The sequence below is a fragment of the Monodon monoceros genome, unplaced genomic scaffold (assembly GCF_005190385.1).
Source record: "Monodon monoceros isolate NGI ecotype Baffin Bay Population unplaced genomic scaffold, NGI_Narwhal_1 Super_Scaffold_18, whole genome shotgun sequence".
Classification (NCBI taxonomy): Eukaryota; Metazoa; Chordata; class Mammalia; order Artiodactyla; family Monodontidae; genus Monodon; species Monodon monoceros.
In genome coordinates, this window is record NW_021703774.1 from 37,537,107 (window position 1) to 37,560,978 (window position 23,872).

At 46.3% G+C, this 23,872-nt stretch overlaps 1 protein-coding gene and 1 non-coding gene across 4 annotated transcripts in view; one reads left to right on the top strand and one right to left on the bottom strand.

The window, feature by feature from the left end:
- The window catches only part of HHAT (hedgehog acyltransferase), a 363,625-nt gene that overhangs the window by 205,137 nt on the left and 134,616 nt on the right, over positions 1-23,872 (top strand). For all 3 annotated transcript variants that reach the window (XM_029230718.1, XM_029230716.1, XM_029230717.1), the window contains one exon: positions 6,511-6,546. In XM_029230718.1, coding sequence (XP_029086551.1) covers positions 6,511-6,546 — 36 coding nt within the window. The remainder of the gene's footprint in view (positions 1-6,510; positions 6,547-23,872) is intronic.
- On the bottom strand, positions 15,349-15,434 carry LOC114900173. The gene has a single exon (XR_003794788.1). It is a non-coding gene; the product is annotated as a small nucleolar RNA SNORD86 (small nucleolar RNA).

The following is a 23,872-nucleotide window of genomic DNA, read 5'->3' on the forward strand; positions in this document are numbered from 1 at the left end:
AAGTGAGGCTTCATACTTAGAGATGCTTCCTGAAAGTGACTGAAACAGGGAGTCGGAAGCCTGAGGCTAGGTGGCAGCTTTAAGTTCATCCATCCTGGTTTTCTATCTGATGGTTCAGTCTCCTCTAAACACCCTTTTAACCCATGCTTGAACTCGTCTTGTGATGGGAAATTCACAGCCTTGTTAGGTTACTGCAGCTTGTTCCAAATTTCCCTCTCCTCTGTCAAGCTGTTGCTGCTATCAGGTGATGTTCAGACAACAAAAATGTCCATGTCACATATGCACACAGAAGATTTCCCATCTTTATTTTCCTTAAGGAACCAGGAATAATATGCACAGGACCGCTGCTGCTTATGTCTCCTCATAAGGGTATCTTGGTTTACTGTGAGCTGGTAGCCGTGAGAGATTACTTTCTTAAAAGGTGATCAGAATAATGGTGCCATAGTTTGGTAGGTATGTTATTTCAGGAGAGAAGCCCCATTTCTATCTGTGGGTGTTAATTTTATGTATTTACATGTAGTAATGGATGTGTTAAATGATTACTTTTGAGCATCTGCTGTCTGCTAAGTGCCAGAGCAGGCAGGGGCGTTGGTGCCTTATGACAGCACATCAGTCACACGTTGACTTGTTACCCATCTGGGTTCTTGGACTCTTTAATCAATAGAAATTGATAAGAGGCCAGACGAGAAATTCAGGCAAGGCTTTTTTGGGACTCCTGCTGCAGCACGAGGGGGCGAAAACAAGTAACAGGTTCCCTTGCTCGCGCCTGAGGAGGAGCCAGCTGGTCCCTTAAATGGGGTTAGGGTTGGGGCGGACCGGTGGGTTGGGCTGGAGGAGTGGCTTGGGTGACCCCTTGTGGTGCTCTGTGAGTGTGTGGCGGGGAGGGGATGGTGCGTAGTGCCCTGCTTTTGCTCCATGCACCTCAGAAGTGGCAGTTGGGTTTTGGCCTTTTTGTATCTTGTTCATAATTTGCCCCAGCTGTGTGCATGCATGCATTTGTTTTTAGTCCCTTATAGTTTCTTTGTATTCTGTTGCCCAAGGAGACGTTTGTCCAGGTACAAGCATTGCAGCAAAGAGTCCCGGGTCCCAGGTCCCAACCTGTCTCAGATTCACCCAATAGATACTTACTGAGAATCTACTTGGTGACCGCCTTTGGTTCTTGCCCTTAAGGAGTTTGCAGTTCACCGAGGGAGACAGTGTTTGATATCGATCGCACTGTATTGAATTATTATTGACTTTCCCACCTCTTTACTAGGCTCTGCTCTCCTTGAAGCGGCGGCGGGGAGGGGGGTTATGTACCATGCATTACTGAATCCCCACCACCTGGCACATTGTAGGCACAAGGTAAATATTTGTTAAATGGGTCAGTAGCTAAATGCATGAAGGGAAAAACACAGACTTTGGCATCTGGTGCTCTGAGCTAGGTCTTGACTCAGCAATTTGCCAGCTAGCTGGCTGGGGATAAGGCCATGCAGCTTTATGAGATAGGGGCCTATTTTGCAGGGTGGTTGCGAGGATTAAAAGAAAGAATACACAGATTGCCTAGCAGTGCCTGGCATACAAATCTAAAAACAAAAATAGTATTCTCTTCCTACTCTAGCTCCCTTAAGGTACCTTTTCCATCTATCCAGGAAAACCAAGGAGAACATATTTCTAGAGTTCACTGGTTTGCTTGTGTTTTGAAATTAAAGACAAAGCCCCACAGGTGAGACCCCACCCCGAACCCTTTGGAAGGAGCCCAAATCAGTGTTTCCATTGTATAGAGGAAACCCAGGGTTTCACTTGAGGAAGATGAAGTTCTGGAGATGGATGGTGGTGATAGTTTTACAACAATGTGAATGTACTTAATGCCACTGAACTATACACTTAAAAATGGTTAAAATGGTAAATTTTATGTGATATATACTTCACCACAATAAATTAATACAACAAAAAAAAGAAAAAAATATTGCTAAGACTTATAGCTCTCCCAACAGGTGGGCCATTTTTAAATGTAACTAATCACCAGGCCATTCTCATTCCCTTAATCTGCATGTGGGTCACCAAGCATTATTGAGGTGGTAATTCCCTAAGAAGCCAAGACTTTGAGGCTGCTTGGTTTGAAATTGAGTGATAAGAGGCACTCACACCTATTTTGCAGGTTATGTTTCCCTTTCCTTTATTTGCTCCACCCTGCATGAGTCTGTCAACAAGTCTTTTTGACTCTACACAAAATCCTGTTGGAATCCGTCCCTGTCTCTCCTCTCTCGTTTCCAGTATTTCCATCTGGGGGCTGAGCCCCCATCATCTCTCACCTGGACTGCAATGGCTGTTTAAGTGGTCTCCCTGCCCTCCTGCTTCTCTTACCAACCATTCTCTTCAGGACACCCAGAGTGTTCTTTTTAATATGCAAACCAAAGCATAACAGCTCTACCGCTGGAAGAATGAAATTTAAATAAAGGAAAAAATACCGCTCCTCTGTTCCTATCAATGTTAAATTGAAACCCAAACTCCTTATCATGCATGCACAGTCCTTTAAGATCTGGTCCCTGCCCCCCTCTCCCAACTTCTGCTGTCCCCGTCTCCCCTCGCTCACCATTCTCCAGTCACGCTGGCCTTCTTTCTCCATCTCTCACCTGCCCCATTCCTTCCCAACCTGGACCCTTTCTCTGGATGTCCTGCTGCCTGGAACACTAGATCCTCTGATCTTTGCATAGCTGGCTCTTTCTGACCATACAGATCTCAACCCAAATGTCACCACCTCAGAGAGGCCTTCCCGGAGTGCCTGTATGGCCTGTCCCTCTGTGCTGTCACTGTGTGTGCATTCTCTGCCCTCTGATGTTATCGTCTGTATGTAAGTGCTTATTTGTTGTTTACCTCTTCCACCTAGAATGTGAGTGCCATGAGAAGTAGGTGCCTTGTTATGTTACCCTCCACTGCATTCTCAGGGCTAGACCAATGCCTGGCCCATAGAAGGACCAGATGGAATATCTATCGAATGAATGAATACCAGATGAATTAATGCCGTAAAGGAGTAAGATATGTTTACCTATGAAATAGTTCTGTTTTTGTCCTCTTACATTTTTCCTGTCACGTTTTCTGATGCAAATCCCCATCCCACCCTCACCTCGACCATCTCCATTCTACTTGTTTCCAGGTAATTATTAACCCTTTATAGCAGGGGTCCCCAATCCCTGGGCCTCGGGCCAGTAGCAGCCCACGGCCTGTTAGGAGCCTGGCTGCACAGCAGGAGGTGAGCGGCTGGGGAGCGAGCGAAGCTTCGCCAGCCACTCCCCATCGCTCCCCATCGCTCGCATTACTGCCTGAACCGTTCTGCCCCCCCACCTGCCCCCCGGTCCGTGGGAAAATTGTCTCCCACGAAACTGGTCCTTGGTGCCAAAAAGGTCGGGGACCCCTTCTTTATACTGTTCTCTTGACAGCTTGCCTGTCACAAGGATGCTGAAAGTCCTCCGCTTGTCACAGCCTCAAATTCCATCCGCCACCAGTCACACGTGTATGAGAGGAAACAGTCTGAAACACAACCTGTGTCACAGTCCCTCACTTCTCTACATTTAGACCCTGACTTTTAGGGCCGCCATAGCTACAGGTGAAGCTGGGTGTGCACTGGTGTGTATTGGTGTGCCAGTATGAGATGCTGGTCAGGAGCGGGGCAGGCAGGGTGAGGCTCCCCGTGACCCCAGCCCTCACCCCTGCACTCAGCTTCAAGGCTCTTTGTGGGACACTGATCCTCCGGCTCGCCTGCCTATGCCCTGAGCTTGGTGCTCGCCCCTCAGAGTTCCAGCCCTGCTGCTGCCTTCTCCAGGGCTCAGGCCCTGCCCGTGCCCTGGATTAAATGGCCTCCCTTTCTGGGCTGCATTGTAAGACAACTTATGTCCTTCTTTTTATTTATTTATTTATTTTTGCGGTATGCGGGCCTCTCACTGTTGTGGCCTCTCCCGTTGCAGAGCACAGGCTCCAGACGCGCAGGCCCAGCAGCCATGGCTCACGGGCCCAGCCGCTCCGCGGCATGTGGGATCTTCCCGGACCGGGGCACGAACCCGTGTCCCCTGCATCGGCAGGCGGACTCTCAACCACTGTGCCACCAGGGAAGCCCCATACGTCCTTCTTTTTAATGTGGCTTGCTTCTCCTGCTGAGTTATTAGGAATGGGGCTGCCATTAAAACAACTCTTAAAAACTGGAGGAAAGGCGACTACTATTTATTGAGTACACGTGGTGGACCAAGCCCTGTGCTAAGCCCCGTATCTCTATTTTCTCACTTAATTCTCATAACCTCCCTACGAGTAAGGGGTCTCCCTTTTTCCCAGTGGGGAAGCTGGAGCCCAGAGAATCGACACAACTTTCCAGAGCCTGGCTGACTCTAAGACCCGAGGAGGTAGGTGGCGCCTGCAGAGACGGTGGGCTTGCCCGGAACAGGGCAGCCACTTTGGGGGAAGCAGAGGTCAGGTGGAGGCGGAAAGGGAGCGCTGATTTAAAATCAACAGCCATTTTCAATTAGTAATAATGAGGGGCAGTGAGAGCCTGTACTTTTAGTGGGAGGAGCACATAATTCGTGGCTGTCAGGGCTCAGTTTGACTCCCAGCTCTGTCCTCTCCTAGCTGTGAGCTCTGTGCCAGTTACTTAGCCTCTGCACTCTAGTTCCTTCACCGGTAAATGGGGATGCCAGTACCTACCTCGCTGGCAACCAGGTACGTGTGTGAGTACTGAACAGAGTAATTGCCACCTTCTAGGTGCTAAATGAATAACAATTTCTATGAATATTATTAGGTTTTTCATCATTGCTTCAGGGTCTTCTTCCCCTACCGCACCTCTACACTGAGGGTCTCTGTGATTCCTTTCATGTCTGTTTCATCCTCTGATTCCTGTAACAGAGTCTGTTGCTGGTGTAATTGAAAAGACTGAAATCTTTGTTTTAATCCATACATACTTCTACTGCCCATATTGCTGTTCTGGCAAACGTACAATTGCTGTCTGTCATATGAAGGTTTTACTTATGTAGCTGAGCAATGTAGCCTTGGTTTTGGTTGAGAGGAGGGATCATTTCTGTTTGTTTCTTTTTTTAAATCTGTGTTAAATATGAGTATAGGAATTGACCTTATCCAGGTCAACGTAAAATCAGCTGAAACAAATCAGCTATACCCTGCAGGTATAGCTCCCTCTAGAGCTCTGCTCAGAGGCTTATGAGTAGATGGAATTTACGCACAATACCTTGACTTTGAGTTTCCCTGAATTATGTAACTATTTCAGGTAAGTGATATAATAAATGAGGTACCTCGTATTTTGGCTTTGTTTCTTTATTCTCACCTACCCTGTGTCTATAATCTATAAACAGATGCTTGAGCACGTGAAAGAACCTTGTCATTTAAAGGTATCCCACAAGGAATCTTAATATCTGTAATCACCTGCTATATGTCAGGGACGGTGGGGTGCCAAGTAGGCTGAGATGTTCCAGGGAAAGGGCTAGGGTGGACCCGGATGCTAGGGACAGTCAGGGCCTGCCTGGGCAGTTGGACCCCACTCTAGGGGGAATTTCTGAGTCCACTGCTCACTGTCTGTAGGGACAGAAGTCCCTCGGGCTTGCCCCAGGCTGCTTGCTAACTGGGGAGGCCAGTCCCGTGGGTGGCACATAACCACCACCATCCAGGTGTTAGGAGTAGTGATTATACCTGGTGGGCAGCACCATCATGACTCGGGCCAGACCCAAAGGTGAGAGAAGGACACCGGCTAAGCGGGCAGAGGTTTAGGGGGAACAAGCGTGCTCATTAGGGCAACCAGGGCAGTCCCACTCATATGGACTGAGCTAGTCTGGAGGTGTCAGAGGGAGGCTGTGACTGAAGGGGTCCACTACCGCCCAGGGCTTTCTGGATGCTGTTGTGACGCCCAAGAACAATGCAGGCTCACCAGCGAGTGCGTGGAACTGCCTTCTCCCTTCCCTGCTAGAGCGGACCCGGATATGGGGGGGTCGTTCTCTCCTGCGAAAAGCTCCAGGGACTGTGGCTGGGAGGAGATGGAAGAACAGAGTTGACCTTCCCCCACCCCTCTTCTTCCCTCTGGCCAGTGTGGATTCATGCTTTTAAATCATAATTTCATTTATTTTTGAGTAAATGAACATCAGAGACAACTAGTGCTATAAAATGACTCCCCTTTTGGAAAAGTGGTGAAGTTCACTTTTCTGGCTTCTGTTTCGAGAGAGAGAGAGAGTTTAGGCTTGCTGAGATACTTTTGCTCTCATGAAGCAGTGGTTCTGCACCAGAATCATCTGGTGGGCTTGTTAAATCTAATTACTGGGCCTCATCCCCAGGATTTCTGAATCAGTGTGTGAGGGTGGGGACTGAGAATTTGACCAGGGAATGCTGCTGTGGTTGCTCCAGGGGTCATGCTTCGAGAACCACTGTCATGGAATAATCCATATATTCACCATGTTCCAAATGTGAATGATATATTTTTGGTCAAGTCCACCACTGCTGTGAATATCTTCTATTGATATGCTTGTCTTTGTCTCCCTTCAACAGGTATTTTGACGTTGGACTGCATGATTTCTTAGTTAGGTAAGCCAATCGTTTTTATTTTAGGCATCATTGGAATAGCGTGTCTATTATGGAATACTGAGATGAAAATAAAATCCTTGTGAGATATCTTGATAAATAATGGCAACCATATATTTGACAAGAAAACACCACTAGCTCTGTTTTTTGTGCCTCCCAGAATCACACAAGAATATCCTTTTTAAACAATCAAAGGAATTTATTTTTAAAGGGGTTTGTATCTGAAATGATAGTTACCCAACTATTGGGCTACTGGAAAGACAAATAGAATAGTGAAGAGGGGACTTTCCTGGTGGCTCAGTGGTTAAGAATCCGCCTGCCAATGCAGGGGACATGGGTTCGATCCCTGGTCCAGGAAGATCCCACATGCCGTGGGTAGCCCCTGCTTGCTGCAACTAGAAAAAGCCCACGCGCAGCAATGAAGACCCAACGCTGCCAAAAATAAATAATAAAGTAAATAAATAAATTTATAAAAAAAAGAAAAGTGAAGAGAGCCAGCTTGCATTCATACATTAAACAACCCTCTTGACCAATTTTCCCTCCGTTGAATTTAAGCTTTTTAAACTGAATCTGCTACTTGTTTCACAATCGTGAAGATACAGTCTTGTTCATCACTGAAAGAGATCACAGATGGCAGTTTATATCCTAGTATATTGGTGATTTTTCCCAGCGTTGGCTTATGGGGCATATTAATTCCAAATAGCTATTAAATCAAACAGAGGTTAAATGGAAATAAACCAGAAGATTAACAGTGTTGGTAATAATATGCACGATATTTTTCCTGTTATAAACTTTATTGTACTTTTTAGATTTTTTATTATACTGAGCATGTATTCATTATTCTAATAATGGTGGAAAATGGTCATTAAAAATACCTATCAAAAATATATGTGGGGAGCAATAATGGTTGCTGAGGGACTATAAGCTAAGATCACAAGGAAACCAGAAATCATGTAGAGTGATTTCCTTTCTGCAAATATGTAGCTCTAAACGCTAATTAATTCTGAGTCCACTAATAAACAGTATTGTAAATCACATGTGATTTCTGGGTAGATGTTTTAGTAGTTCAGTTCTCCACAATGCATGGCCATCTCCCTGTGGTTAAGATGCTGTCTGAGGGGACATGTACCTCTTTGGCATCACCCTGATCCCAAACCAGCAGCGTTTCCTCTGTGACAGATTGCATATGGTGGTGTTCCGAGCAAGGCCATACATACCTTGTCCTTTCTCTAGGTCTTTATGCAAGGCTGTGCTTGGAAATCTCCTTGGCCTACCCCAGACCCAAGGAATCTGGATTATCCTGGCTTTCTCCAGGATATCACACACACAAGGCGGTGTGTAAACAGTTACCCTTGACACATCAAGGGTAAATGTATTTTAGTTAGGAGGGTTAAAGGGCCAGTGGTCATGGGAAAGGCAGGCATGAGAATTCTATATCTAAACCGATAAGAAAAACTGTCTGGGTGTACTTCAGGGAGTTTGGATTTTTTGAGTTAATGTCTTTGGTACTTTGTATTACTCCTGTGCTACTGTTCACATAATTACTGTGGTAGCTGCAAGTTTGTACTTTTCTTACTTTCTCTAGTAACTTTCTTGAGGGCAGGGAACACGCCTCAATCACCTTTCCATAATTAAACTGTATGGAATCAACCTTCAGCAAACATTTGTGTATGGGAATGTAAATTGATACAGCCACTATGGAAAACAATATGGAGGTTCCTTAAAAAGCAAAAAATAGAATTACCATACGACCCAGCAGTCCCACTACTGGGCATATACCCTGAGAAAACCATAATTCAAAAAGAGTCATGTACCACATGTTCACTGCAGCTCTGTTTACAATAGCCAGGACATGGAAGCAACCTAAGTGCCCATCCACAGATGAATGGATAAAGAAGATGTGGCACATATATACAATGGAATATTACTCAGCCATAAAAAGGAATGAAATTGAGTTATTTGTAGTGAGGTGGATGGACCTAGAGTCTGTCATACAGAGTGGAGTAAGTCAGAAAGAGAAAAACAAATACTGTATACTAACACATATATATGGAATCTAAAAAAAAAAAAAAAAGGTCATGAAGAACCTAGGAGCAGGATGGGAATAAAGACACAGACCTACTAGAAAATAGACTTGAGGACACGGGGAGGGGGAAGGGTAAGCTAGGAGAAAGTGAGAGAGTGGCATGGACATATATACACTCTCAAATGTAAAATAGATAGCTAGTGGGAAGCAGCCGCATAGCACAGGGAGTTCAGCTCGGTGCTTTGTGACCACCTGGAGGGGTGGGATAGGGAGTGTGGGAGGGAGACGCAAGAAGGAGGAGATATGGGAATATATGTATATGTATAGCTGACTCACTTTGTTATAAAGCAGAAACTAACACACCATTGAAAAGCAATTATACTCCAATAAAGATGTTAAAAAACACAAAAAAACCCAACCAAACAAAGAAAAAAGCAAACATTTGTGTGGAAGTGACTGAATGAGTAAATGAATGAAATGAGGCAGAAAGGACACAGAGGGTGAGGATTAAGAAGAAGCTGTTCATTTATTCAACAAATAGTTATTAAGCCTACCATGTGCCACTTCCTTGGTTACATCTGGGAATACCACGGTGAGGAAAATAGACATTTGATTGAAAGCTTTCCCTGAGCTCATCTCTTGCCAGCCTTGTGGTTTGAGCAACTTTAAGTGAGGAAGAGGGTGGTCTGCCTCTGGGACCCCTCCTCCCTGTCCTTCTTCTGGGCTCCAACCGTGTTTCCTATGTTGGGTGCAGAGGAGGCAGAGGGAAGGGTTAAGTGCCTCTAATGTAACTGGAACAGATGCTGGGACGCCCTGGCCCTGGCAGGAGGCCCTTATGGGTGCGTGCTAGTAAGATGCTCAACTAGTCACCTTAATCGGTTGTTCTGTGGACCAAGCAGATCTGGGGCTTGTTTCTGCCCTGCTATCTTCCTGCAGTTTTCCTTTCTTTTACTCTGGTAGGGGTGGGACAAGTCAACGTGCCCACTGTTATCCACTGTGGGAGTAAAAGTCTCCCCTTCTTGCAGGCAGGCCCAGTCTCTGGATGAAGTCTCTTCATCCCCTCCCCCAACATACAGCAGCACTCCCCATTAAGCCAGGAACCTAGGGGCTCGAAGGAGTCTCTTCCTCGGTCCTCTTACCAGCTTGGGGATAGGGTGGGGCCGGGTGTGGGGTAGAGAGGCAGTTGGGGAAGCAGTCAGTTGTCCATCTCTTAGTAATCCCAGGATGGGGTGCAAACCCTTTTGTTTGCAGCTGTCTTTAGAAAATGGGTCGTTTCTGCTCCCAGTTTTGGAGGTCATGCCTGGTGGGGACTGAGCCCTGTTGATCTTTGGGCACCTTAGTGAGAACTGTTTCATCTGCATGTCGACCCCAGAAGCCAGCGGGGTTGAAGAAGGGTGTGGGCACAATGAAAGTGGGAGGTGAGGGAATGGCAGCCACAACTCCTTTAAGAAGTTAAGCCGTGATAGGGAGGAAAGAAAGGCATGGCAGCTGGTGAAGAAGGTGGTTTGAGTGGGGATTTTTTTTTTTCTTTTTAATTGGAGGAGCTCTTGTATTTAGCCACCAGAAGGTCTTAAGTGCCCTTTAGACTTAGAGAAAGCATTTTCAGTCGGGTGGAGAGAAACAGCACACGATTGCCGGGGGAACGAAGAAGCAAAGCAGTGAATGGTGACTTAGTGACTCCGGTGGGCAACGGCGCTTTCCTGGAAGTATACCGCTGGAGAGCACCTTAGAGGTTGGAAGAATGTGGGGTCGTACTTGTGGGACCCTTCTTGTCCTGTGATGGCCGGGAGAAGAAAATACATTTCCCTTTGTAAAAGAGGAGATGTTGGAGAAATTGGCATCGGTTTTTTTTTGTTTTTCTTTTTCATTAACTGCATTTATTGGCTCCAGTAAACTCTTAGCATGTACTCTGGGTTGGCACGCTGTATTGAATGCTTAGCGTTTGGAAGGAAAGAAGCTGCAGCTCTGTGATCTCAGTCTGGGCAACTGCAGGGAGGGACATGTTTCCTTTTAAGTTGTTGGAGTGCTTCACTGAGCTATGGGGCAGGAAGGCTCTGTCACGTTTAATGAAATGTGAGCACTTTTGATATTGGCGTTTTATGATGACTGTGGGAAAACTCAGTGTGCTCGGTCCTTCTGCATCTTATAGAAACCAAAGGGAAGACTTTCAGGAAACAGTAATCACAACTCACTTAAGAAATAGCCTCAGAAGAATATTGGCTGGAATTCTTAATGTGATGCTACAAAAGAAAAAGGAAAAAAGTGACCAATCTAGGAAAAGAGATTACAGAAGAAACCAGCTCTTTGATTTTAGATAACAGGATGGCTTGTTTAAATTTAGCTTAGTTAAGTTTTGGCAAGAAAGTGGAATTGACTAGTGATGTTCGGTTTGATTCTTGCTGACCGAGGCATATTTCATGTTACCCAGAATTGTAGCCAGCCCTACCCCTTTTATGAAAGGTATACTCTAATTGCTTTGTACCTACCTCCCTGCCCTCTTCTAAGTTCCTCAGGTTGGGGAATCGGTTTAAGTAATACAGGATGCTCTCGTGACTTTTAAAAGAAAACCTGGAGACATCCCTCTTACATATTGTCTGAAAGATAAAATTTGTCAGTTTTTTTTTTAAACAATTGCTCCTACGCTTATGCGTGTAAAAAACAGGAAAGTATTCACCTGTGTTTTCGTCTTATTTTCTGTATTGTTTATATTTAGCTATTTAAGCCATTTCAAATACATATTTCAAATAAGAATCTAACTTAAAAAAAAATAGCAGGAATTCCTTGGTGGTCCAGTGGTTAAGTCTCGGTGCTTTCACTGCCGTGGGCCTGGTTTCAATCTGTGGTTGGGGAACTAAGGTCCCACAAGCCTCATGGCACTGCCAAAAAAAAAAAAAAGCAATTTATTCAATAAAGGTCATCACTTTCCCTTTTTATTCTAAAGTCCATGTGTGAGTGCATCAGAGCCATTACTTTTGCCCTTAGGAGACTGTTTTGATATCCTGTCAGGACCAGAAGTGTAGTGTGGCGGTGATGCCATGGGTACTTCTTAGGCAAACAGAAAAAGGCAGTGAGCCTCAGGCATGGCCCTAAAGCTGTTTGAGAAGCTCTCTGGAGTTAATACACTCATCAGAAGATAAATCCCTTTGCATAAGCAAACAGATTCTGCTTAGAGAATGTTCAGTATAGTGCAGATTCAATCCTGTACAATGCTAACGTGTCCATGAAACAGCACAAGTGTGCCCTTTTGAAGCGTGATTTTGTTCTGGTGAGAGAGAAGGTAGAATGGGCCAGCTGCTCACTTCTGAAGTGTCTTTTGTTCTTCTTCTGGAGGTTGATCCTGGGATCCCACAATGGTCTGGAGGGTCTTTGAATTGTCAGAGGGCAGCACATTTCAGTGATGTGTGAATTAATGGTTCACTGAATTCTGAAATAAGCAAAACGGTTTTTAGCTTTCCCTTAGTGACAACCTGTACCTACCTGACCCATTCATAAAACCAGCCCCACAGCAGAACAGAAGCTTCATGAATCACAGGGTAGTTTTTCTCCACCTCTATTCTGAGCACCCTGAAGTTCACCACCACATTTGCTATAGTTAACGGTGCTGATAAAGAAGTCATTTGAAATATGTCTTGGATTGTATGATGTCCAAAATGTTCAAAAGAGTCCGCCTTGCATCTTTAAGAAGTCTAGTAGTCAAGGGCTTCCCTGGTGGTGCAGTGGTTGAGAGTCCGCCTGCCGATGCAGGGGACACGGGTTCGTGCCCCTGTCCGGGAGGATCCCACATGCCGCGGAGCGGCTGGGCCCGTGAGCCATGGCCGCTGAGCCTGCGCGTCCAAAACCAGTGCTCCGCAACAGGAGAGGCCAAAACAGTGAGAGGACTGCGTACCACAAAAAAAAAAAAAAAAAAAAGAAGTCTAGTAGTCAAAAGCGAGATTCATTTCGGGTTAAAGGCGTCCTCCTGAGAAGGAGAAGGAAGAGTGCTGGGGATAAGCCTCTCTCTTTCCTGTGTCTCCTCAGGACAGTTGAGACCTGTTTAGGCTCTGAGCTGCTCTGGAAGCGGAGACGTTGAGGAAGAATGTGGGCATTTGGTCCTGGGAGTAAGAATCAGGAAGATAATTAGCATCTGTATTCAGTCTAGTAGCTTAGAAACAACTTAAATACATACTTGAAACCATTATGTATATATATATTTTTTTTCTCTTTTTTTGCGGTACGCGGGCCTCTCACTGTTGTGGCCTCTCCCGTTGCGGAGCACAGGCTCCGGACGCGCAGGCTCAGCGGCCACGGCTCACGGGCCCAGCCCCTCCGCAGCATGTGGGATCTTCCCGGACCAGGGCACGAACCCATGTCCCCTGCATCGGCAGGCGGACTCTCAACCACTGCGCCACCAGGGAAGCCCTCTGTATATTTTTATAGACAAATATAAAAGGAGGGAAGATAAAACCAATATATATCTGTTTTTCAGCACACACAGAGGTGATAACCCAGAGGCCAAATACCTGATTTGTTACATAGGATTTTGAATTTGTTATTGTGTGACTATAACACGGAAGTCAACTTTTGTTTGTCTATGTAGATAATTTTTTAATAGTGGTATAAAAAGTAAATGAGCTGATTATAAAAGCTGCCCCTGCCTGAGGGAGCCTGAACTGTGCATTTCTGCCCCTGATTAGGCACTGCTGATCCCCTCTTAGTGGCAATGGGAGGAGAGATGTGGCACCTGGGTCGGGGCCACCAAGTCCCCTTGGTCCCTGGCCACTGCACACTCCTCTCCTTTCAGGGACTGCAGCCTCCCAGTGAGGAACATGTGCGTGAAGAAAGTCAGATCCCAAAGCGGCCCCACGGAGGCAGATCATAGGATGCAGGCAGGATGCTGAAGAGAAGGTGACTGCAACCACCGTTGCTCCCGGGCCCCGTCAGCTTCCAGATCCTGTTGAGTCTGTCTCCTCACCATCTCTCACAGCACCCTTTCCTTTGTTTCTGGAGGAAAGATACGCACCTTTGTCAGTAATTTGGGCTTCTTCCCTCATAGGGCTGTAGTGAGGTTTAATACTATATGCGAAACACTTAGCTCCGTACCTGGAAACAGTGGGGACGTAGTAGGGGTTAGTTTTGTCCTTCCCCCTACCCCACTTCACCTCTGGAATCAGGGTAACAGGGTTTGAGGCCTGGCCCCTCTCCTAACTGTGTGACTTTAGGCAGCTCACTATCCCTTTCTGAACCCTTGACGACTTACCTGATGCTGTCACTCCCTGCTCAGAACCAGTCAGTGATTCTCTTTCCTCTGTCAGAACCAGACTAATCCCCCCCACCCCCAACACCAATGTCCTGGGTCCACCACAGTAGGTCTCAGGCTCCCTTTCCATCTCATCTCACCATTATTCTCCTTTGGGTCACCGCCAAATGGGTCTAAATGCTGCTTTCTGTCTTTCCCCCATTCCCTGGCTTCCTTTCTTGGCTCATGTGTTCCCTGTGCATGAAGTGCCCACGCTGCCCCCATATCCAAGTCCTGCTTTTCTCAGGTCCATCTCAGATGCGGCCTTCTCCATGCTCAGCATAAGTGTCTCCATCTTGGGCCTATTGTCTTGTTTTTAACAGGCTATATGTCAATTATATCTCCATTTTAAAATAATGTAATATTTATTCCATTAAAAAAAAAAGAGTAGAGCAGTGGACGGAGAAAGTTCCCTTTCCTGGTGACAGAGCTGAAACCAGTACCTCTAGTCTGACTAACCCAAGGACATAGAGCATAGGGAAGTGGTCACCTGCGTATTTGGCGCCATTAATTTAAAAAAATGTTTAATGAATACGTTTTATTTCTCAAAAATGTAACATGACTTAGTAACCATCTCCTTTTTTCTTTCTTTTTTTTTTTGACTCGTGAATTTGTTTTTATTTTTATTGGGCTATAGGGGATGGGCTGGGAAATATCTCTGTAAGTTGTGCCCTCCTAGGGAAATGTCCATTCTCATTTTCCTGGAACAGCTTTCAGAGCTTTTTCTTTTTCTTGGAGCTGCAGCTCTTGCTGCCAGCAGTCTCTTCAGGTTCACTGCTGAGAGGCTCCTCCTTGGAAGAGAATTTCCTCTTTTTCTTGGGGACCCTCTTGTTTCCTGACTCTTCAGGGTCACTATCTGGTCCTCTTTGGGGAAAGATTTCTTCCTCTTGGTAAGACTTCCATTGCCAGCTGTCTCTTCATGATCACTACTAACCAGCTCCTCCTTGGAAAAAGATTTCTTTTTTTGGGGTTTGGAGGAGACAGATGGGTCTTCCATTCCATTCTCCTGAGGAGCCTCCTGGGGCTTTTGCTTCTTCGTCTTTTTGGGTCTTTTCATCTGTCTCCTCACATTCCTCCGGGGTCCTACTGCTGTTTTCTGAAGATGCAGGGCAATCACAGCTAGCCTTTTCTTTTCCTTCTTCAAGCATTTCTTCTACTGTTTCTCCAGTTTCCTAGTAACCTCAGCAGCCGCTTCCTCTGCCTGAACCATTGCCTCCTTCATGACATCCAGATTCTTTCGTGGAATCTCTCCAGTCTCATAGAAGGACAACCGCTCCTCAACATGTTCTCGAAGCTTCTCCCCAGATACACTGGTAGGTACCTCAGAGAAGCAATCAATTCGTGAGGCAATACTGCATTTGTTTGCCAGGTATCAGGAGATGCAGCCTTTGTTCTTGGCAGCTGCTCGGCCAATGAAGGTAGAGTGGAAAATGAGTCCATGTTTTGGGGTGTTACCCCTTGTCTTCAGGTCTCTGGAAAGTTGGTCCCTGTGCTGGGCCCAGGGAATCACTCAGACACCAGGACTGGCCATCACCCCCATAACAGAGGCCTGTACAGGTCAGGGAGCCCTGGTCAACCATCACCGTGATCCTTTTTTCTTTTAATCCAGTTATTTATGCAACCAATTAAGTGTCCTAAGCACTATTCCAGGAGCTGGGATAAAAGCAATGACGAGCTAGACAATACCCCTGCCCTCCCTTGGCTTGCCTTGTGTGGGTGAAGACAGAGAAAACAAGTAGGCAAGCCCTGTAATGCCCATGATGTGATGGAGGAGCCAGGTGGGAGAGCTAGCTCCCTTTGATAGCATGGGCAGGAAGGGCCTCTTGGAGGTGGTAGGTGACCCTCGGTAAGAGAAGGGCGAGTGGGAAGAGGCTTCCGGGGGAGATCTGAGGCTGGACTGTTTCAGGCAGAGGGAAGGGCAAGCGCCAAGGCCCTGAGATGGGAAGGAGCCCCTTGAGGAATGGAAGCAGGGAAGCCCGTGGGGCTGGAGGGTGTGGAGCAAGGAGCTAAGGGTCCAAAATGATTCTGGAGGACGAGACGACGGCCGGACGGTAAAGAAGAGCAGGGTCTCTTTTAGATGCGGTAAGAGCCATTGGAGGGTTTTCAGTAGGGGTGTAACAGGTCTGTGTCAGGCTTAGCTAGGAATTTAGTGAAATTGTGATCTTTGAACCTCAGCCATTACCATGCTGCTCTACCGTGAGCTGGAGCTTGGTGACCCAGGCCTGTCCATGCTCCTCAGGGAAGTTTCTTTGACAACCAGCTGCTGTGAAAGCTACTCTGTGTTGAGTAACAGTAGCCCTAACTATCCTTTAATTTCCTTCTGTTTACGTTTGCTTGGTGTGTTGTAAAAGGTGTGATTATACATGTGGACATGAACCTGGAGGCAGTTAAACGATGGTGGAACCTGGCAATAGGCATTTGGAGACCGTGGCTTGGCTCTGGGAAGGCCACCCGGGGTGGTGTTTGTAGCTTTCTCATGGGGACAAGTAACCATCTTGCCTCGTGAGCTCTCGCTCCTTCACTGTGGAGTCTCTGAAGGTCCAGTTCTTAACCCTCCGTGCCCCTGTCTTTGTGCCGCTCCCCTTGGATGTCGGCCACCCTCAGGACAGGAGGCCTCCTCGATCTAAGTACAGCACTGGTCCCCCACCTTGGGGATGCCTGGAGGAGAACTCCATCTGGTTCGCTCATGAGAGCTGTTGCATAATGAGTTGGTATATTCTCCCCTCATATTCTCGGTTGGTACATTCTCAGTTTTTGTCACAGACTGAACCCCTTCCTGGCTTCCCCCATCACAATCACTGTCCAAGACAGCATTTCTCTTCCCCCAGACTCCAACACCTGGAGTGATTTGTAGTCTTTTCCTTCCCTTTGTAGAATCTTAGGATGGAAGAGCCTCGATGATTAAGCCTCACATTACAGTACTTTTCAGTTCTTAGAAGATTTCTCAGATCCACTCTTGCTTCCTTCCTACTGCTGCCACTTCTGAGGAAGAACTTTCCAGAATTGTTCATCTTCATGGCTGTGCTATATCGAGTTTGTTAATTAGAAAATCCAGATTAAAAAAGAAAAGAAAAGAAACCCTTCACGCTCCAAGAGTCGAAATGCATAATTCACTTCCCACCATACATAGCTTCTATCAATATAGATGTTCTGGTGAATAAATGTATCCTTTAAAAAAATTGAAAAGAGCCCCTGGTGAATTAATTGAGAAAATTTGCAATATAGAGACATAATTTTAAGTGTACAAAGCTCTGGGTCAGGGAAGGATGCTGCTGAGTGGGATGGGCTGTAAAATCCATGGTCCAAACCAGTACAGATGGGGTATTTATTCAACAGGGCATTTGTTAAGTGGTGGTGGTGTTGCCTTTTTTTTTTTTTTTTAATTTATTTATTTTAGTTTTGGCTGCTTTAGGTCTTCATTACTGCCCGCGGGCTTTCTCTAGCTGTGGCGAGCAGAGCGGGGGCTTCTCTTGTTGTGGAGCACGGGCTCTAGGCACGCAGGCTTCAGTAGTTGCAGCATGCGGGCTCAGTAGTTGTGGCTCACGGGCTCTAGAGCACAGGCTCAGTAGTTGTGGCGCACAGGCTTAGTTGCTCCGCAGCATGTGGGATCTTCCCAGACCAGGACTCGAACCCGTGTCACCTGCGTTGGCAGGTGGATTCTTAACCACTGCACCAACAGGGAAGCCCGGTGCCTTTTTAAAAAATTCGTTTCCTAATTCCTGGGGATTGTTCTGACCTGTGGGGCTTCTGTACCAGGTAGAAGCCAGAAACTTGTTTTCCTTTGTCGCAAGAGTCTCCTCCCCTCTCTTTAGCTTTTACTGAGAATGACATGTGGAGGGAGGGGGCCGTGGAATGCATTCTGGTGATCCTGGCAGCAGTGCCGTCCAGCGTGGAGAGGCAGATATCTGGCTGGCCACTCCCCTGAGCCCAGTGGCAAGCACAGTAGGGTCCCCATCAGAGCAGTGGTGGTGTGATTTGACAACAGTACCTGACTGCATAGCCTCCAAGCCTGGCTTTGAGACCCTCTCTCAGAGATTGTGCAAACTGCTGATCCTTCCTTAATCGATTCCTTTCCTATTAAAACTAACCAGAGTGGGTTCTGTTATCTGCATCTAAAGTATCTGATGTAGCTACTTACCCAGGGATGTTTGGGATGTCTCGCTCAGCAGGGGGAGTACATGATCTTTACTTGGCTTTGCCCATGAGCCGCATCGATTCCACACTCCAGATTTAAATAAAATTGCAGTCATTTTTGCATCAGTACCAGAAGCAGCCTGTGAAATGGAAAGGGCGTTGGATCAGATACAGAAGGCCGTGGCTCCAGCCTGCCTTGCTGCTCTCTCGCTGCAATGATTTTGTGCACGTCACTTCTCCTGTTGGGGGCCTTAGTTTTCTTCTTTGTAAAATGAGAAAATTATACCTGATAAACTCTAAGGTCCCTTCCAATCTCGGCAGCCTCTGATGAGCAGCTCTGGTGTTGTTATTATTAGCGAGCCGCTCCTGTTCAGATCTGTGCTCTTTAATACAGCAGCTACTAGCCACCTGTGGCTATTTAAGTTTAAATGGTTTAAAGTCCGACAAAATTACAAACTTTGTTGTTCCTTAGTTGCACTAGCCACATTTTAAGTGCTTAGTAGCCACGTGTAGCTCTCATCTTGGACAAGGCAGATATAGAACATTTCCATCATCACGCACATTCTCTTGGCCCACACTGGTCTACCTGATAATGCCAAGTGTCTTCTTCCTTTGTAGAGGTGCTGGGTGTTCAATTGTATTTCTGCCTGCTTAGTTGAAAGATCAACATCCATCTTACTAGCCATTCAGCTTGCCGCAAAAGGAACTCCTTATCCACTCTTACCCCCTCCCAACCTCCCCTTTGTCCCATCCCTACTCTCCGCCCATCTTAGGGATGGCTCCCCACCCATATTAACCAATGCAGAAACCTTGGGGTCGGTCTGGAAATGCCCTTCATCACCACCCTTCACGTCCCGCATTTTTGGTCCCTAAGTTCTGTCAGTTCCTCCTGTTAAATATTAACCGAGCGTGCCCTGTTTTCTTCATTTGTACTGTGTGCACCGTAACCGAGGCCCCTCATCTTCCGTTTCCCTTCTATTGTGAACCTCACCTTTACTTTGTTCCTCATTCCACCTGTCCCCTCAGTCCAGCCATTGAATCGAAACACAGTTTACAGACAAACCAACAAAAGGCAGTTTTAATCAGCCATTTTCCTCCCTCCACCGCCATGTATTCAACTGCCTTTTCCTGACTTAACTCTTAGCCCCGTGAGCAGCCGCATTAACTACTTTCTGTTCCCTGAACAAGACTCACTCCTTAATTTTCTTCTTTCTTTTTGTGCGTGTTTGCTTCCCTCTTCCCATATAGGCCTTCTCAGCACTGGGTGCAGAGGTCATGACCTCTCTTGCAGAGCCCTTGCTGGCTCCCCTGGAGGAGTTAGGTGCTCCCCCTGGGGCGCTCTGCCGTCTTGAAGGTCACGGTTGGTGGCTTGGGGTTCAGGCTCCGGTGTTGGGCTGCCTGGGTTTGAATGCTGGTTGCATCACTGTTGATTCTGTGACCAACTTGACAGCTCTGTGCTCGACTTTCCTCATCTGTACAATGAGTATTAGTAATAATACCCAATTCCCAGGCTTTTTTTGAGGATGAGGTGACATTGATATATTTAAAGTGCTTAAAATAGCACTCAGCATGGAGTAAGCACTTAATAATTGTTCATTGTTGTCACCATCCTTATACTTCACTTGACTCCTTGTTCATCTGCTGGGGTGATAGTAGACTGAATGGCAACACCAATTTTTTGTTTTTAAAGAGAAATCTAGGATGGTGCTTTCTCCGGTTTGATGATTGACATGTAAGCTCCGTGAGCTTGCTTTCTCCTCCATTTTCCTTTGAGCACCTGGCAACAGATGGTGTGTCCACGGGATGGACGTGAACAGGTGGAGCTGGCTGTAGCCCAAACCCAAGCCAGCTCTGGTACTTACTAGCAACGTGACTTGACTAGCAAGTTTTTTCATATCACGGCTGCCGTTTCCCCATTTGTGAAATGCTGCTATTAGGAGGAAAGTCAGGCACTTCAAAAACATGAGTTAAATCAAGCAAATCAATACCACATGGGTGAGATCAATCATTCTAAATGCAGGGATCCACTCATTTATCATCAGATCATTTTTGTACCTACTGTGGGCTAGAACACAGTAGGAAGCAAATAGAGACATGGCTCCTGCTCTCATGAAGCTTAGGGTTTGGGAGCAGAGAGCTGTCTGTGGGACATCATACACGTTTGTGGACAAATATAGTAGCCAGCAGTGCCAAGAAGGAGACACATGGTCCTACAAGTGCGTAGGGCACTTGATCCAGGAGTGGAACGGGAGCTCCCCGGGGGGAAGGCTCCCCAGGAGGCAATGCTGAGGTGGAGGGAAAAGTATCCTCAAAGAGCAGGGTGCATTCCAGGAGGAAGGACAGAAAGAAGGTCCTAGTGGTTGAAGCGCAGAGTGACGGGGGCACAGGGAGGCTGGGAGGTTGTCCTGGACCAGGCCATGCAAGGTCTTGAGTGCCGATTGTTGTTTTTACTTTTGAACTGTACGCCCTCCTCCTCGCTCTCCTCTGCATTGATTCAAGTCCTTGGGTGGTGAGAATGACCACCTTAGCCTCTGTGTGCATCCCTGCCTCTCGCCTCACCCTCCTCAAATCCACCCTCTACTCTGCCGCCACAGATGCCTCAAAAAGTAGGTTGGGTCCTGTCATCTGTTGAAATCCGCCTGAAGCTTTCTCCTCTTCAGGCCATACAAGCCCTGTGAAGGTCTGACCTGCCTCAGCTCCCACCACTTTCCCTCCTGCTGCCCTGGCACCAGCCATAGTCACGCCGAACAGTGTCGCCCTAACCGGCGATGCTCTCTTTGGCTTTTATATCCTCTCCCGAATGTTCTTCCCCTTCCCCCTTGCTTCCAGGCTGTTTCCTACTCAACCCTTCAGTCACAGGCCATCCATCACCTCTTCAGAGTTGCCTCCTTGCTCTCCAACATGTATCCACAGCCTCTTGTGATTTCTTTTTCCTCACAGCTCTTACCCTGCCACGTCATCATGGCACACTTCCTGTCTCCCCGGAGAGGCAGTGAGCTCCATGAGGACAATTTGTGGTGTTAATTTTGTCTATCAACATCTCCTGAGACAGGACCGTTAACTGGCGGGGGTGGGGGGGGGGAAGTGTTGATATGTGTTGGTTAAAATAAGCTCCACTGAATGCTGTTTGAAAGATCAAAGTCAGGCAGGGAAACAACCTAACTGTCCACCAACAGAGGAATGGATAAAGAAGATGTGGTACATTTATACAATGGAATATTACTCAGCCATAAAAAAAGAATGAAATAATGCCATTGGTAGCAACATGGATGCAACTAGAGATTATCATACTAAGTGAAGTAAGTCAGAAGGAGAAAGACAAATACCATGTGATATCACTTATATGTGGAATCTGAAATATGGCACAAATGAACCTATCTATGAAACAGAAACAGACACACGTAGAGTACAGACTTGTGGTTGCCAGAGAGGTGGGAGGGAAGGATGGACTGTGAGTTTGGGATTGGCAGGTGCAAACTATTATATATAGAATGGGTAAACAACAAGGTCCTACTGTATAGCACAGGGAACTATATCCAATATCCTGTGATAAACCATAATGGAAAAGAATATAAAAAAGAATGTACATGTGTATAACTGAGTCACTTTGCTGTACAGCAGAAATTAACACACCATTAACACAACTATACTTCAATAAAAAATTTTAAAAAAATAATCAAAGTCAGGCTCAGATTCTAAGCAGTAACTTGGAAATGGGTGACTAAAGAGTTTGCTGGGAAAGTGTAGCTGTAGTTAAAAATTACTTACGTATATGTATCCTAACACATCTGAAGTCCTCACTTAGACAATGGAATTGATGTACTGAAGGGAAAAAACCTTCAGTAGAAAATGCATAGTGTAGCCTATTAATTAATGTACTAGAGTGGGAGGATCTTTATCACTAATATGTCAATAATACCAACATTTAAAATGATGAAAACTTTTATATCAATTAGAGAAGTTTCATTTGCATTCAGAAAACCTCTACCCAAATGAGAAGAATGTGTGAAGGGACAGTCAGCGAGCTGGGAGTTGGGCATACCCTGCAGTCTGTAGGAATGAGGAGTTGCTGATGTACCAGGGAAGAGGTATGATGCTGTGAGTCAGGGTAGCGATTTTCTTCTCCATCATTTCTTTTGGGGGATTGTCAAAATCCTGGTGTGCTCGTGGGAATATGTTACTCCTTTGAACATGACCTGTTAATAAGTGCAGCCTTGGAACCTTGGGGATGTTTCCAAATGTTAGTCAACATACAAGATCAAGGTCTGTTGCAATGAGCATGATACGTGCTGTTGAGTTGGTGGACATCAGACAGAACATTGAAGCAAGCACACCTGTGAGGAAAGGGGTCGACTTGCTGTGGGGGAGGGGCTTGGTAGGGCACCAGCCTAGTACCAGGAGATCAGTGTTTGCCAGGAGTTGGGTACAATTTGCTTCCTAAGTAGAGTGGACATTTGCTCCATCCTCTGGTGACTCAGTAAGTACCTTTTGGACATCCTTCTGGCTTGGGGAAATGTCTGGCCTTCTGAACTCTACCTCCTCAAAGTACAAGTCAAAAAGTCACTTTCTGCGTCTCCCTGGCAGCCAGTACCAGAATATATTACAGGCTCTGCCAGTCAGATGCATCAAAGGGGTGACTTTGATTCAGAAGGTAGTCAGGAGAGGCATCCCACTGAAGTGTTTCTCGAGAGGGTGCTCGTCGTATCTGCAGTAGGGCCTGCAGGGGCTCTCTGGTGAATCCGTCATCTCCCAGCCTGATTCACTGGTCCACCCAGATGTTCTGTGACCTAATGTCCTTAAGAAATTTCGATTCTGCTCCAGTTATCTAGAGTGCCTTCTGTTGTTTGCAACTAAAAACTCTGAATGATATGGGAGACTATATAAATGGACGTGGCCAAGGCAGCTCTGTTCTCACAGCAACTCAGTGCTGACCAGAGACCATGGGAATCTTGAGGAAACTGGATACAGTTTCATGCTTTTGGTTGTGCTGCCAATTCAAGGTGTTTCTGGTGTAATGCGAGGCATACAAACTTGAAAAATCTCAGGTTATATAAAATGGCACACAAAAAGATAACAGGACTTACGGAAAAAGAGAGTTGGGTAGATCACCCCAAATCTCTGAAACTCCATCCAGAACACGAAGAAAAACAATAAGCCTAATAAGGATATCGGCTCAACTGGAAAGTCACACTGAATTACTAAGAAATAAATATTCTAGGGAGTATCAGCCTTTACCTTAAAAGGTGACGGTACCTTGATGGGAGGGGGGGATAGAGACTGCTGAGTTCTGAAGGCAGGGTTAGAGGGGGGTGGGGAAAAGTGCTTGTAGGCTTTACACAGATTTGAGTGATGACTGAGATGGATGGCTCTGGATCCTTGTTTTGTGATGTTCTTTTACACTGCATCTTCGAGAACTGTGCATTATGTCTGTCTGTGGCAGAGCATGCGGCTCTACTAGGCTAATAGGAAAGAGGGGCGGGATGAACGGGTACCTGGTACGGTAATGTAATCAACTCTGTTAGTGGGTTTTGTGTTCAGATGCTTTTACTTGGGGCTGAGTATTAATAAGCTAAGAAAAAATTACATATAAACAGACACCATTTGTGTTTTGTATGGGCGTTGTCCTCCTATTTACCAATGACATATGGACTATGGTATTTAGGGAAACGTGTGCTATAGTAGACGAGAGTGTTTGAGAGTGTTCCATAAACCTGAAAATATGGAAGACGCTTGGCCTGTAGATAAAGGGACTGTGGGATAAAGGATCCCCAGCATTATTTAAGAGGAGGAACCCCAGGAGAAGAGTAGACTGTCTTATTGCTGAAGGCAAGAGATATGGCCTGGCATAGAAGTTAGAGGCACAGGCTGTGGACAGACCACCTGGATATGAATCC